This window comes from Dermacentor albipictus, chromosome 4 (assembly GCF_038994185.2).
Source record: "Dermacentor albipictus isolate Rhodes 1998 colony chromosome 4, USDA_Dalb.pri_finalv2, whole genome shotgun sequence".
NCBI classification, from domain to species: Eukaryota; Metazoa; Arthropoda; class Arachnida; order Ixodida; family Ixodidae; genus Dermacentor; species Dermacentor albipictus.
Window position 1 is genome coordinate 37,222,649 of NC_091824.1, and position 16,183 is coordinate 37,238,831.

At 50.5% G+C, this 16,183-nt stretch overlaps 1 protein-coding gene and 1 pseudogene across 2 annotated transcripts in view; both read left to right on the forward strand.

Annotated features, from left to right (window-relative positions):
• The window catches only part of LOC135916731 (neprilysin-1-like), a 110,115-nt gene extending 103,811 nt beyond the window's left edge, over window positions 1–6,304 (forward strand). For both annotated transcript variants that reach the window (XM_065450181.2, XM_065450182.1), the window contains one exon: window positions 4,461–6,304. In XM_065450181.2, the coding sequence (XP_065306253.1) occupies window positions 4,461–4,796 (336 nt within the window). In that variant the 3' untranslated portion in view covers window positions 4,797–6,304. The remainder of the gene's footprint in view (window positions 1–4,460) is intronic.
• On the forward strand, window positions 990–1,140 carry LOC135916753 (U2 spliceosomal RNA; annotated as a pseudogene).
• Window positions 6,305–16,183: the final 9,879 nt, after the last annotated feature.

Consider the following 16,183-nt stretch of genomic DNA (forward strand, 5'->3'; position numbering starts at 1 on the left):
ACATACTTTCCGTATTTTTATCTGCAGTTCTCCGTATAATGACAGAAATCCCCCGTAAAATTACGGAAATTTTTTTCAGTGCAAATGCTACAGCGCAGGAGGTCGCCAAGTTCCTACTTCGCCGTTTTCTCCTTCGTCATGGAGGTCCACGTGAACTTTTAAGCGATAGAGGCCGCGCCTTCTTATATGAAGTCATCGAACGACTGCTTGCTGAATGCGCTATTGTTCATCGTAAATGCACTGCTTATCACCCACAGACTAACGGTACCACAGAACGCTTTAATCGAACTCTTGGTGACATGCTCGCCATGTATGTATGGTGACATGCTCGTCATGTATCAGGGTCTGTATTTACAAAACTGTTTTTACTCTCGAGATATTCGGAGATATTCGTAAGAGCATTTAGCAGGCAATCGGGATAGTAGGCGTAGCATGACCGAGGGTATTCGGACACTAGCAAGCCACACTTACGCTCAAAATTATTTGTGCATTAGGCTACTCTTTTCTTCGCCAAATAAATGCCCGATTGCGTCTTGAAAAAGGTTTTTCTAGCCATTACACCAATTTAGTGCGATAAACTGCAAGAGTGTGTGGCCCTGGGAAAGTTGGTTTAAAAGGTCTGGAAAATATCCCAAGTGGGCAGAAACCACAAAGCGAGAAAATGTGGTGTCAGCTAGCGTACCCACTATCAGCCTTTAGCGAAAAAAGATCATGAGCCATTCCACTCTGTGAAGCTTCATGACCAGCGAAGCTCTTTAGCATACGACACAGAGGTGACACAGAATTTTGAACATAGATATGGACTTACTTGCCGTGATATTTATATACATTCGCGTGGAAGATAGGAGCGCCGCCCAGAGAAGCTCGCGGAAACTAGACACGCGTGAGGTTTCGACGGCACTGCCACCACAGGAGAGTGGAAGGAGAGGAAAAGAGATACACGCAAGCTCTTGGAACGCCGACAAAAAGAGGGCGGTGTGAACGTAAACATGGCCGACGCGGGTCAAATTGTAGTATCTGTTCTGATCAACGTAACATCGGAAACTTATTTTTGCAAGTTAGCGGAGTGCTTGAAGTCTCCTTCACCTCCGCAGCGGATCGGCCCGGCATTGCACTATCTTCAGGATCGGCCCATGATTTTTGGTACACGTACATCGATCCGCTGGGAACTAGCCAGAAACAGCTTCGCTGTGAAAACAAAATTAATCACGTATCTTAGCCGCCTTTATAAGGGACGATGGTTTAAAGATTAGACCGAGCCGTTAGCAAGATGTTACGCTCCTATCCTTGCCTTTCTAAATGCGAAAGCACTTCAATGCTTCCCCAACTTGGAAAAGCGTGTCCGTCGGTGCCCCCGCACGTCTGTCGTTTAAACCGATCGATTTCTAGACAGAGCCCGCAGCAGCGAGCGCCTTTACCCTCGTGCTACCTGACACTTCAAGGCGAAGTAAGCCGCGAGAACACAGCGCTCACGTAGCTCTCAGCACATGCCCCACCCTGCCCATTTCTAAGATCGCTTTCAACGTATGGGCCCGTGCGTCTGTCTTCAATGCGAAGCGACGAAAATACAACGCGCGGAGCTATCAGCAGTCGGCACTCTTTGTGCGCGTCGCAAATGGCTCTAACAAAAAGAAAGATGGAGGACGCTTAAGCTTCGTGTGTAAAAGTGGAACGCCATAGCATTCAAAGATCCCTGACTGTTCCTTCACTTCCCGGCAAGTGTAGCGTATGTAACCGTAAGGTTTACCATGAAACACTGGCCGCGAGCGCTATGCACGAAGGCGGGCTTTCTAGTAGAAACGCGGCCTCTTGAGTAGGACGCCATGCGGCTGAGGCGAGCGCCATCAAGAGAAATTGCAAGGAACCGCGGGCCCTCCGCTCCGTGGCTTCCAAGATACTCACGCGCCGGCGAGCGTAAATTGTGGATGGTGTGGCCGGTCTATGTATGGTAGAAATGCTGGAAAAGGGATTTCTTTGAGTTCTTGCGTAAATGAATTGTCTTTTCTCGTATAGTCAAATTACAGTGCGACTCTACCGTGTGGTAGGCGTGTAAATCGTACTTTACGATTTTCTACGTATTTTAGCTGGAGAAGTTCGATTAGTCCAGTAGTTTCCTTGCACTAAGTGGAGGTCCTGGGTGTGAGTGGTCCAAAATTTCTTTTTTTTTTGCCTAGAAGACGTCCAACGCCGGATTTTATGCGACAGGGGGCCCTTAACGCGTATCATGTTAATACGATTTTCGCGGCCGTGCCATACGCATATGCCGCTAAACTACGTTTGTTCACGGTCCACAATGGATCGTCACGGATGGATAATGCGCTAAGGAGCGATAAGAGCTTGTAATGATCGGACCGTCATCAACGCACTTGGCGGCGCCACCTGCAGTAAATTTGCTTGCGTTATCAATGCACCTTGCGCCGCCGTCCGCACCAGTTCATGTCGCCGCTGCACTGTTGTCTATACTGGTCGGATCAAGTTTCACAACATCGATAACGACAACGGGCTGCATGGAGATGGGCTATAGACACAATGCTTATGCGTGTACTTAGAGAACTTAAAGAGGAGTTCCCGCTTGAATATTTTGATGATCCTATCCTTTCCTTTTTTTTTCTTTCTCTGTATTTTATACTTTCGTCGCGCATTTATCACGTAAGGCTATGTTGCAAATTGCGAATATTTCTGAAACCTATTTATTTCGTAACAAAGGCACTTCTTAGCACTCCTGTCTGTTCTTTCTAGTCTATGTTCACGTTTGTTGCGCTACTTCCTATGCGCGTTTCTATCTTATGGCGTACCGGGGTGATCGTTGCAGAACGCTCTGGCCGTGCTAAGAATGCGGCGAAAAGCAGCTTCAAAGCATTATTACTATCATAACTGGAGCATGGGAGTGATGATATGGCGGCTTTATTATCAATGAAGGCTAGTTATGCTAGGGGTAGCGCTTAGTTGCTTTGTTTAGGTGAGCTTTGTAGCGCGTCCAGAGAGCTGCGAAATACCACTCGAATGTGCCATGGGCCTCACTCTTGAGTGTCCAAAACAATCATTCACGCTTTGCCATGTATGTCATTCGTCAGAAATACTAACACATGGGCTAATTGGTCTGACATGCTGACTGGAGAAGTAAACGCAAATAAATCTCACAAGAACATACACTTGTACTCGTTTGTTCTATGTGTCCTTCTGCAATTTATTACAAAAGAATGTATAGGTGGGCTAGTTGGTAATGCATTATTCCAAAGATCTCGGAGCGCTATAAACACACAGGACGGAGAGAAAGAAACACATACCACACGCGCTCACTCACAAGCGATGTTTATTGCACGTATGGAAAAATACATATATGGTAAATGGACGCATCGAGCATGTCAAGACAAGGTACAAAACCAGCATACATAGCCAACCATTTAACATCAGTTAATAAAATTAAATTCTTTATCATGCAGTAATAAGGATGGTTGGCTTACACATAGTGCGGCGTTCTTGGTGATATAAGTTTCCGAGATTTCTAGCGTGGTTTAGTTAGGGTGACGTAACAAAATGAGTGTGTTTTCGAGGATAGACAGGTGGACCAGTTCGTTATGCATTACTGAAAAAAAAGAACTTAGCGCGCTATAAAAACACAAGATGGAGAGAAAAGAAACACACACCACATGCGCTCACTCACAACTGCTATTGCGTCACCCTGACCAAATCACCGTAGCCTCCTCCTCCGCTTTGCGCCTTACGGTTCCACCGCTACCTCCTCCTCCACTTTCCCCTTCACGCTCTCTTCGCTATCGCCGTCTTTCATCTCCTGCTACACTCCGCGTTCGCTCTTTCATCTAGTGCTGCGCTCGTTTGCTCGGTCATGCCGAGAGACGACGCAAAACGCAAACGGGTGCCTAAGAGCTGCGCTCTAAAATCATTTTTGTAGTTCGCGTAGCTGCGGCAGCTGCGCGTGGCCTCCGAGATTAGCAGAGGCGTGCTGCATAGCGTACGCTACCGCGGCCGCGACGGGGTGCCGCGACGAGCCCTTTCGCCGCCACGACATTTTTGGGCGGGGCTTTGGCCTCATGGCTTCACCGCTATGTAGCTTCTAGCGTGCTAGCGGACACGAAAAGAGAGACACAGCAGGGTATCGGTGCGATTACTCCACTTACAGGTAAAGGATTCGATAAACTTCCTGCGGCATGAGATTCGTGAGACGAAGTACCATGCTATAGTTTAGTTAGAAAACTGTTTGAGGGCCCCTTTAAATCTTGTGGTTTAACGCCGCGAAAGCGCAGAGTAGTTTATAAGAGTCTCCGCATGGTAAAGGTCCGGGCTTATTTTCACCACCTGTGGTTTTCAACGTGCACTCGAAGCAAGGTAGACGAGCGGTAACGTTTCCCGTTGGTGCCCTTCGTAGACGCACACCTACCAAATGACTCGACTTTAGCACTTTGCGGCGTCAACGCACTGCTCGCCCTCCACGTTCGCAGGTGGAGCAGAAGAGGCTCGCCTTGGAGCTGGGTGTGGGCGACGACCCGGAGAACCTGGCCGACTTTTCCGCTGCGTCGCTGGCGTACGACGCGTTCCAGTCCCTGCCCGACCACAGGCGCGCACTCACGGTGCACGGCTTCGGCTCCGAGCAGCTCTTCTTCATCGGCCACTGCGTCAAGTGGTGCCGCTCGCTGACCGTGCACCGGAGCCACGGATACGCCAGGGGTCGCTCGCGCTGCATCGTGCCCCTCATGCACATGCCCCAGTTCTCGGCGGCGTTCGGGTGCAGTGCCAACGCCTACATGAACGCGCCGAGCAAGTGCTCTTTCTGGTAGACAGAGAAAGGAGGGCGTTTGGCGCGCGCGTACCGTGTTGCTGTGGACGGAGCTGCACGAGTTGCGATTTCACCGTATCATGACGAAGTTGAACGTGCAGCGTTAATTGCGTAATGTGCATAAGCGAATGACTGCTGAAATGTTTGCGTCCTTGATGTCGAAGTGCGTGCGCAAAGGGGCAAAATTATGTGTCACTTAGCAGATTAGAGAGCTTTATGTCCTAGATAATTGTACTACAGCCTTAAGGTTTTATAATTCTGTATTCATGAATAAATGCCTTAGTGTCGTGAAAGAACAGGACCGCCGTTCATGATTCTATTGCGCTTGGTATTGCATATTACTGTTATCATTGCGCTTAGGCCATCCTGTTGGGAACACTTCCTTATTCAACTCGGAGGTTGCTTATAATGGGGTGACAGCAGCAGTGTTCCGCTATAATATCTGTTACTAAGACCATGGGGGCATAATTAGTGGCCTTGCTGTAGTAGGCTGCAAGGCATTCGTGGGTATGAATGAGCTTGCTTCTTTTGCAAAGCATACGCGTGTGAAAGGATAAAATTGAGGTCAGAATTATGTATTGTTTTGTTTTCAGTTTGTTTCCTTATAGCACTTCGCTGGTTGTCTGAGCAATGTGGAGCCTTCGTAATGATCTGATTTAGTCGATCGTGACCAATATATTCCGTTGGGAGCAGAAAGGAACAAATGTGGTACCAGTGCTGAAACGACTAAGCTTTGCATGCCAGCATCAGCACCGAAACACACAGCTAAATAGGCGTTGACAACAGTTTACAACGTCATATGCTCCGATATGGCGTTCGCAAATTCACCGCTTATCTCGAGGCAACTTCAGCTCTGAGGCTCCTATCTAAATGCATGGGAAAGGAGAAATCGTTTTTCTTGGCAACCATAGTTCCAGAAAATGAAAAAATAATAATAATCCGAGTATCTCTAAGGGGCTGCAAGCAACACTACGTTGGTTCTACCTAGCTAAGTGGCATTTGCTTACTTTTAATGTTTGGCTCAAGTTATGTGGGACATATACGCCTGCCTCGCGTTCCTGTCAGCGAGATACCGACGACCGAACTTCGTTCACTGACGATCCATGCGAAACCTCGACTATGCGGTCAAAGCTTGGATTCCTTAAATAAAACGCGACAGGCTCAGCACCCACGAAGTGCGGGCCAAGTTCAAGTGACTGTGTATACTGAAATCAAATGACTGTGTGTCAAGATAATTCTGAGCCTATATGGAAAATCATTTCAACGTCAATTTCGAATGAATGCGCTCGGTAGAGATTTAATTGACTAAAGTTAGGACAGCGTCAGTGCTCTCATACTGGGCACGAATTTAGTTTGCCACTGTTAGGAAAGTGTATTTGACTCAGAGTCCGTGCACATTTAGTTTACTCATTATTGAACACACTCAAAATGTGAACGCCAAATGGCGTTCGATTCGCTACTCGCTAATTGAAAGGCATTCATTATATTAACAGGGTACTGTGCTGCTGGGTTGCCTATTATATTACCATAAACATACGACGGTTGGTCCAGAAATAAGATTCCCAAAGGGCTCCAGCCACACGGGAAGGTGCGGGGCGAAATCCGGCAACACTGCTATGCGCGGCTGCTCCCCCACTCTCGATTCCCCCGGGCCGCGATTCGCTGCGCCGCTCATTCTTGGCTCAGCAGCCGTCTGATATGGAGCTTCCCATTGTTGATCCCGCCAAGTGCGAGACTCGTTCTGTAACTCGCTTTTTGCACGCCTAAGGGACCCCACCCGTGGATATTCGTCGTCAGTTGACAGAGCTGTATGGCGACAAGTGTATGTCCGTTCAACATGTCCGAAAGTGGTGCCGGGAGTTTAGTGCGGGTCGGAAGGAAGTCCACGATGAAAAACTGAGTGGAAGACCGTCAGTTTCGGAGGCGGTTATCGAGATGGTCCAACGCGAAGTGCTTCAAAACAGGAGGATCACCGTCCGTGAACCTGTTGCTCAGATTTCTAGGAGTTCTTACAGGACAGAGCTTTGACTGAAAAATTGGGGTATCACAAGCGTTGGGCTCGGTGCGTACCGCGGCTATTGACACCAGACCAGAAGGAGAAACGCCTTGACTGGGCTCTCCAGTTCCTTCAAAAGTGCCAAGAAGTTAAGGAAGGATTGTTGGACTCCAATGCTACGGGAGACGAAACGTGGATGTTTCATTTCACTCCCGAAACGAAACAAAAATCCAAACAGTGGCGTCAGCCAGAGTCACCTAGCAAAGTCATGGTCAGTGTTTTTTGGGATCGTAAGGGCATACTGCTGATCGATCTTATGGAACGTGGGACAACAATCAACTCGGACAGTTATTGTGCAACACAGAAAATGATGTGCGCCTCGAAGAATAACTTATCTGCAATAAAAGCCACGTTCGCTGCGCTCGCAGACTTTTTATAGGAAGATCTGTATGATGTAAAAAAAAAAACACATCATTCCTGCATCTCTTTATATTTAGTAGTTAAAACTGCTTCTGGTGGCACTCATTTTGTGCCAAACTCGCGATCGGTTACTTCTTTCCACTAGACTTCTTAGCATTAACGGTTGTTGTTGATATTGACAAGGTGCTTGGCAATGTGATCTAACAAATAAGCAAGCGCCTGTGTTGCGAATGTGCGTTGAGGACCTCTCATCATCTATGTGACACTGCCATCTACGTGGTAAGCACTGCCAGAAAAAAGATCGCCAATAGTCTCCCCCTTTGACAGTGGGCAAACCAATTTGCCTTACCCTGCAGGCGGGGTTCGACAGAGAATGGCGCATCAATTTGAGGAAGGTGTAAAGTTAGGATTTCCAACTCTAGAGTGTACCAAGTCGGGATGGGACAGGGGGAAGGCCGGTTAGGGCGCCGAGGTTGTCAGGGCCACGAGCCGCCAGCCGATACTCGCAACAAAGTTGAGCAATATGCATTTTTTTCAAACCTACTAGTCGCTACTAAGAACAACAGATGCCGCATAGTTCCCTGACTAACACGGCTGCTAATTCGGGTGGAGCTAAAATGAACGCTTAGGACCTACAACAGAACTAGAACCACGTACGACACATGCGCTTTATGTTTATTACAATGCAGCGGAACACACGAAAATTCCTCGACGATTAGGATACTAACTAATGCGAAATTTCAGCGCAGTTCTATACGCGTCTTTATTTCGCGATGTATTGGCTGGCACGGACAATCTGTCTCGTGCGGTACAATGGAAACGGAGCGAAGTGTGATGCGGCTACCTTGCTAATTAAGAGATCGCGAGAGGCAGCGCGTGGGTGACGCGTGGGCGCGATTCACAGCAGCAGCCGCTGACAGGCCTCTATTCATGAGCGCTGTTTCCATATGTGGTATCAATGGACGTGTTCGCCGCATGCCATCGGTGAACAGACGACGGCGCGTTACTCCGGCGCCATCTCATAGTGGTTGTCGCAGCAAAGCCCGTCTTGCCCGGCGCTACTTTTTAAAGCGAAGCTTTCTTTGCCTCTTCCTTCGACCTTCCCACTGCTCCTGCTGCTGCTGCGGGCTGCTGTGGCTGCTACTGTGGCTGCTGCTGTCGCGCGCACCGCGTCGGAGGGGGGGGGGGGGGAGTTCAGATGACAGGCGCCAGTAAGAGAGGAAAGGCGACGGGAGAAACTCATTTTCACCCCACCGCGTCGAATATGCACACCCTCTGGAGCTCCCTGGCCGTCGCCACTTTAGTCGCTGGACAGCTGTAATTATCTGTGAATACCCTCAGAAGCATTTCAGAAACTGCAGCGCTTCCCTTCTACTAAAGTGCGAAGCCAGAGGGGACGCGGATAGAACTGCAGAGATGAGAAGAGGAGAAGGAGAGGGAGGTCAAGAGGCAGCTCCCATGCAAGAGAAGGGGGAGGTGACGTGAGAAGGCAAAGAAACCCCACTATTATACTACAGCGGTTGCGGGGACACAAGATAAGCTCAAGTTCAAGGTACGGTAGAGTACGTTGCTGCTATTTTTGATAAACGCCATGCACAAACTGGGAACTTATGCAGGTTGTGCTGAAGCAGAGCCGCATTAATTAAAGCGCAACGCAGGGTCCAGGAGACACTACGGAAGCGGCCGACCGTCAAATCTACACTTCTGTGCCCGCCGCGTCAGCTTTGCGGCTATGACGTTGCTAGAGGTCGTGTATTTGATCCCAATAGCGGCAGCCGCATTTCGACGGGGGCGAAATAGAAAACGCACGTGCGTTTATATTTTGGCACACGTTAAAGGACGTCGCGAGATCAAAATAATCCGGTGTCCGCCACTACGGCGTGCCTCATAATCCGAGTGTGGTTTTCGCACGTACAGCCCCATAATCCAATTCACGTTTAATACTTCTGTCACACTGCGGTGTGCCATGTGAGGCAATGACAACGGTCAACCCTCTCAGAGGTTTTATTATAAAGTATGGCGCACAACAACGCCTCAAGCAAACACATCTCGTTCTGTGTGTTTAGTGTACTACGTAGACAAACAGTACTGGTGCACGCAAGGTAACTAACACCAACTCCCCACTCTCGTGTTAGCCTGAACGTTGAAGAGATTAAGCCGTCAACATCACCACTAATTATCGTCAATCAAAGCATTCAGCACGGGAAGCTTCGCCTACATCGATTCCCACAGTGCGTGGGACCTATATATTTTTCGTTGTCACGCTTTCGCCATACCCTCCTCCTGCGCTTTCCTCCTCACGCTCTCTTCGCTATCGCCTCTCTCATTCCCCGCTGCACTCGAGTTCGCTCCTCCATTGCTGTGTGCGTTCACTCTGTTACGAGGGACATCGAGGCACACCGGAGGGCACCGATGGTCAACGCAGGAACGGGCGCCTAAGTGCTTCGCTCTAAAACACCCCAGCACATGCGTACGAAAAGCACGCAATCTTCATGGCTGTCTACCTTGCTTTCAATCCGAGAGCAATTATTCAACAAATACTAATTCATTTGCATGCTCTTTATCGCGCGTAGCATGAGTACTCCTCCAATACTGGGCTTCTAAATAAATATTGTCGCAACGTCAAAAAAAAAAGGGGGGTCGTAGAGCAGGAGGCACACCAGCAGGCCGCCGCTTTAATAATGAGCGCAACCGCGACTTCTTCCTCACTGCGCTTTGATATGCTCATGCACACTCGTGTTGTCCTCTTCTTCAACGGAGTACAGCGGCGGCATTTGCGTCCCTCCGAAGGAAGCATCGTCCCGATGCGCAATTTAAGCGTATAAGGGCGGTGTATAACGGCACAGAGTTCGACACGCAAAAAAAAAAAAGTTAGTTCGACAGTGTTATGAACTTCCAACCGGTGCCACCAGTGTTACGACATCCAACCGGTGCCACCAGTATTACGAACTTCAACCGCTGCACCACGAATACGGCTTTGTGGTCCCGTAGCGCTCGTCACCCGTTTCGTGACAGAGCGTTGGTAGCGAAGACTCCGAGCCTGGCGTCGATGAGAATAACAAAAGGGACTTTATACATTATATACAGGTTATCATACAGGACATAAACGGATCGGCACTGGGGCCGAGAGCTCACACAAACGCGACTGTTCTCGCACGACGGCGTCCGGCGAAAACGCGTGACACATCTCACCCCAGTCGGGAGCGACCCTCTCTCCAGGTGGGGTCGGCGGATCCTGTTTTTCAGGCGGCTTGTCACTGCTTTTATAATCCCCGAGGCCCATTGTCACTCAAACGGCCCAATACAAAGTCAGCACACGACGGTCGTCCGAGGGGTCCAACCAGCGACCGCGCTGGCCACTCGGTTCAAAGTTCGCGCGCGCGGTGACCTCCAGGCAAGGGAGGTGCGGCGCCGGGCCGTCGGGCACACGCGGGCACGTCAAAACAGGCTGCTCCGCCGAGGCTTCTCCCGCACGAAGGCGCAGCATCTTGACTTGTGAAGGGAGAATTATGGCGCTCGCAGGATAGATTCTGCATCTTGCAGATTCGGGATCCGGGCTTGTGGTAATGGCACAACAGCATCCCCGCCCTCAGATAAGGCGCCGGGAAGACGAGCTGCCTCCACGTGGCTCGGATGCCAGGCGCGCACGTTCGTCAGGCTCGTCCAAGTTCACGTCCAGTGTCGGGACGCCAGGTAACCTCACGTGCCCAGGTCCGACTCGCCAGGACAGGAGCTCTGCTCACCACGTCGTCGCCAAGGCACCTTGACCAGCTCCGCTCGGGTCGTTCCTAAGACCTTGCTTCTCGCCACTGGTCCCGCTTGGTCGTTCTGCAGCTTGCAAAACCGACCGGCAAAAGGCAACACCCAACACGAACAAGTGCCCTCTGTCTCCCGTCAAACACCAGACAAGGCCATAATTCAAATCAACCTAACTAAATTGTTTTCCCCTTTTTTTCTCCCGCTGCAACAAGAGGCAGGTGTACGATCTAGCACACAAGGCTCAAACAATCAGTTTTCAAATCAACAACACAACAAAATAGAAACAATTATTAATCATCACTAATAATGACAACTAGAATGGTCCCCTTGAAATCGCTTGGACCGAAAACATACTTCTGAGGAAGCAAATGAGGTCATTCATTTTTCCCGGCGATATTTTCGCGGAATCCGAAGCTGCTTATATTTGCGACCCTGCTTATCCGTGTAGCGGCGGTACAATAAGCCAGATTCCTTGCCAAACGAAACCCCCTTTTCTTTCACTCCCCGTTTGACGCTCTTCCTCAGATCGGCTAGTGAACAATCTTGCTGTTGTTCGCGAATCCGAGTTTCCCTTTCAACTGCAGCCTGCTCCTGCCAGCTGGCGGAAACCGGAGCGAGTGTGGAGCCCGCGTCGCCTAATTGCGGCGTCGAGTCTATATCGCGGCTAGCACTGCACGCGTCACTCCCACTCACTTCCAGGACCCGCTCGTCTAGGCCAGCCTCCGAGCTCTGCCTCTCCCGTGACTGCTCGCCACTCAAGTTACCGTGATCGGTCCGTGTGCCGCACCGCCTTTCGCTCACCGACGCTAAGTCAAGTTCCCTCGACAGCGGGCGCGCTTTGTATCGCGTGGGGGCCATGTACGCCACGTCGGCAAAGAATGATTTGCCCTGATCCCTCAGCAGCTGCTCCGAGCTATTTGAGAAGAGGTAGGAAAATTGCTCCGGGAGGGCGGCTGACACAGCGGCTTCGGTGTTAAGTTTCCCAAATTCTCCTTCAATGCTAACCGTTGCGATCGGTAAACAGACACTCTCCTTCTCGGCCACTTGCCGTATCCTAACGCACTCTCCCGTAAACTCACTCGAGGAGACGAAAGACGGGTGAACAACGTCCATAGTTGCTGCAGAGTCCCGCAGTGCTCGGCACTTCTTGCCGTTTACCTTAATTTCCTGCACATAGGGCTCCAATAGACGTATGTTTTTGTGAGTTTCCTGTATCGTTGCAAAAGCAATTCTCTCTGGGCAGCTTGCAGCGATGTGCCCTTGCTTTTTGCAATTGTAGCAGGTTAACGGTTTCCGTTTTTCAAAAGAACGCGTCATTTCGTTTCGCTGTTTCGGACCATCGTCATCATTCTGAGATGCATTCTGTCCATCCCTTACAGTTTCTTTGGGAAGGGACTCGTCGTCCCGAAACTCGCGACGCGTGATTTCCTTCCGTTCGTCGGGCTTCCCGTAAAACCCATCTCTTCTATCTGCTTTTTCTATGCGCACTGCCTTGCTGTGCAAGCTGCGGCGGGTGTAATACTCTTCCGCTAACTCTGCTGCCTTGTTTAGCTTAACCTCCTTTAGCCTATCTTGCAGCCAGAGCCGGACATCCTCATCAATGCAACGGTAGAACTGCTCCAACGCGATGCATTCGACAATTTTGTCGCGGTCGTCGTAAACCTCTTCGCCCTTCAGCCATTCCACCAAGTCGGCTTTTAGACGAAACGCGAAGTCAACATTCGACTCCTTACCCTTTTTTGCGTACCGGAACCTCTGCCGGAAAGCTTCGGGCGACAATTTGTACTTCCGCAGTAGCGCTTCCTTCACATCACTGTAGCTCTCAAACGCCTCTTTCGATAAGCAAGTTATTACGTCTGATGCCTCCCCAGGAAGCAACGCTAACAGATTCTGTGCCCAGAGGGATCGCTCAATGCTATTCCGTTCGCACACGTGCTCAAATTTCACGAGGTATTTGGCCATATCCTCTCCGACGACAAAGGGTGGAAGTTGATCGCGTATTCTTGGAACGTTAGAAGTGAGACTAGGCGCTGGCGAGCTATTTCGGGTCTCCAACTCTTTCATTTTAAGCTCGTGCTCACGTCGCTCCCTCTCTGCCTGCAACTCCCGATGTTCCTTTTCTCTCCTTTCCTCCTTTTCCCGTCGTTCATTTTCCTTCCTTTCCTGCTCGCAACGTTCCTCCCTTTCCCGACGTTCATTGATACCCGCCCAGGCCTCAGCGGCTTCCTCAGCCGTTACGTCCCCGGTCCTCATGACCTCAAGGATCGCATTCTTTCTTTTGGTTGAGCCCAACTCAATGCCCAACTCCTCACAAATTTCGAGAAGTTCCTTCACCTTGTACTTCTCCATCGTTCACACTGTCCTCCTGCTGTTTACCCTTTTTGAAAATACCTGCCGTACGCTACTATAACACTACTAGTAAGACATATGCAAGTATATCACACACTGCCCTGTTTACCCCCTCAGCATCCCCTGGTTTTCAAAACACTCTTACTAGGCTTGAAACACACAAGGTTAAACACAATGCAACACCAAGTCAATCCCTGAGCTACTATAACCTGTGTCAGAGAAAGTCTGGTGTTTGAGGTAAACTTCAGGCACTCACCGCGCCGAGGTAGCTGATGCCGGTCAATCCCGTAGCTGCCATCCAGTGTTACGAACTTCCAACCGGTGCCACCAGTGTTACGACATCCAACCGGTGCCACCAGTATTACGAACTTCAACCACTGCACCACGAATACGGCTTTGTGGTCCCGTAGCGCTCGTCACCCGTTTCGTGACAGAGCGTTGGTAGCGAAGACTCCGAGCCTGGCGTCGATGAGAATAACAAAAGGGACTTTATACATTATATACAGGTTATCATACAGGACATAAACGGATCGGCACTGGGGCCGAGAGCTCACACAAACGCGACTGTTCTCGCACGACGGCGTCCGGCGAAAACGCGTGACACATCTCACCCCAGTCGGGAGCGACCCTCTCTCCAGGTGGGGTCGGCGGATCCTGTTTTTCAGGCGGCTTGTCACTGCTTTTATAATCCCCGAGGCCCATTGTCACTCAAACGGCCCAATACAAAGTCAGCACACGACGGTCGTCCGAGGGGTCCAACCAGCGACCGCGCTGGCCACTCGGTTCAAAGTTCGCGCGCGCGGTGACCTCCAGGCAAGGGAGGTGCGGCGCCGGGCCGTCGGGCACACGCGGGCACGTCAAAACAGGCTGCTCCGCCGAGGCTTCTCCCGCACGAAGGCGCAGCATCTTGACTTGTGAAGGGAGAATTATGGCGCTCGCAGGATAGATTCTGCATCTTGCAGATTCGGGATCCGGGCTTGTGGTAATGGCACAACAACAGGTACGGCTTCATCCGTACCGCATGCACCACTTCAGGTAAGAGCTTGCGGCGACTGGAACTATTGTCACCGTCAGGAACGATCTCGTAATTCACGTCGTTCAGGCGGCGGATCATTCTGTACGGCCCAAAGTATACCGTCGTAAGAGTTTTTAGGAAACTCCACGACGGCGTACGGGTATCCAGACCCATGCTTTGTCGCCGGGAGTGTACACAAAGGACCTGTGTCGAAGATCGTATCGTTTCGCATCTTGGTCTTGCTGATTGCAGATACGTACGCGGGCAAGCGGTCTGGCTTCTTCGGCGCACTGGGTAAATTCGTCAACGTCGGGAGGTATGTCGTCAAACTCGTGCGGCAGCATGGCATCCAGCGTTGTCGTGGCTTCGCGACCATGGACCAAGCTGAACGGTGTCATTCCGGTAGTTTCTTGTCGAGCGGTGTTGTAGGTGAAAGTAACGTAAGGCAAAATCTGATGGCAGTTCTTACGTTCCACATCGACATTGATTGATTGATTGATTCTTTATTGGTTTATCACATGTACATGTGATGGGAGGCGAAGGGAAAAGCCATTCAAGGATGGCTTGTGGGAGTCCTTCGCCCCCACGCTGACAACAGCAGAGGCACACACGTCCTGTTCACATGGTCGTACACTTGTCGTACATACATGCAAAGCATGTCTCCGAGAGTCTTATTAAGACGCCGGGTTAGTCCGTTCGTCTGGGAATAATATGCGGTTGTTTTCCGGTGGCTTGTACCACTGAGTCTAAGAACCGAGTCAAGGAGTTTGGAAGTGAAGGTAGTTTCCCTGTCTGTGAAAACGACTTTTGGGGTGCCGTGCCTCAGGATGATGTGTTTGATGAAAAAAATGAGCTGCTTCGGCTGCTGTGACCCGCTGCGTAGCTTTCGTCTCCGCGAAACGTGTCAGGTAATCGGTGACAACAATGATCCATCTGTTGCCAGCTCTCGAATTAGAAATGGGCGCAGAAAATCTATCCCAACTTGGGCGAATAGCTGGCCTGATACCTCGACCGGATGTAAGAGACCTACAGGCTTGCCAGGAGGTACTTTGCGTCTTTGGCAGTCAGCACATGTTTGCACGTGATGTTTTACACCAGCGGGTAGCTTCGGCCGGTAGTATTTGCATCGGAATCGGGACAACGTTCTCGTGAAGCCTAGATGGCCTGCGGTGGCATCGTATGATCACCGTGGCATGCTTTTAGTATTTCTTTTCGAAGTGATGCCGGTACGACAAGCAGGTATGTGCTGCCACTAGCAGAAAAGTTCTTGTAGAAAACAACGTTCCGGAGACAAAACGACGGCAGTCCCCTGGCATAATGTCGCGGAGTGTCTTTACTTCGGCCTTCCAAGAAAATAATTAGTGGGAGGAATTGTGGGTCGTGGCGCTGCTCCTGTGAAACGGTGACGGCGTCGACAACGCCCGAAAATGCAGCCACCTCGTCCACGTCATCGGCAACTGCGGACTCGACGGGTGACCACGACAGGCAGTCGGCGTCGGTGTACCTCTTCCCTGATCTGTAAGTTATGGTCATGTCGAGCTCCTGAAGCCTGAGACTTCAGCGCGCCAGACGGCCACATGGATCTTTCAGATTATTCAGCCAACAAAGAGAGTGATGATCGCCGACAACCTTGAATGAACGGCCGTACAAATACGGGCGAAATTTGATAACCGCCCACACCACAGCGAGGCATTCCTTCTCGGAAGTCGAGTAGTTTTCCTCCGTACGAGAGAGAGTTCGGCTAGCGTAGGCGATTACTTTTTCGGAGCCGTCTTGCCACTGCACCAGTATGGCACCCAGACCAACATTGCTCGCATCCGTGTGAAGAGCTGTGGGAACATGCTGGTCG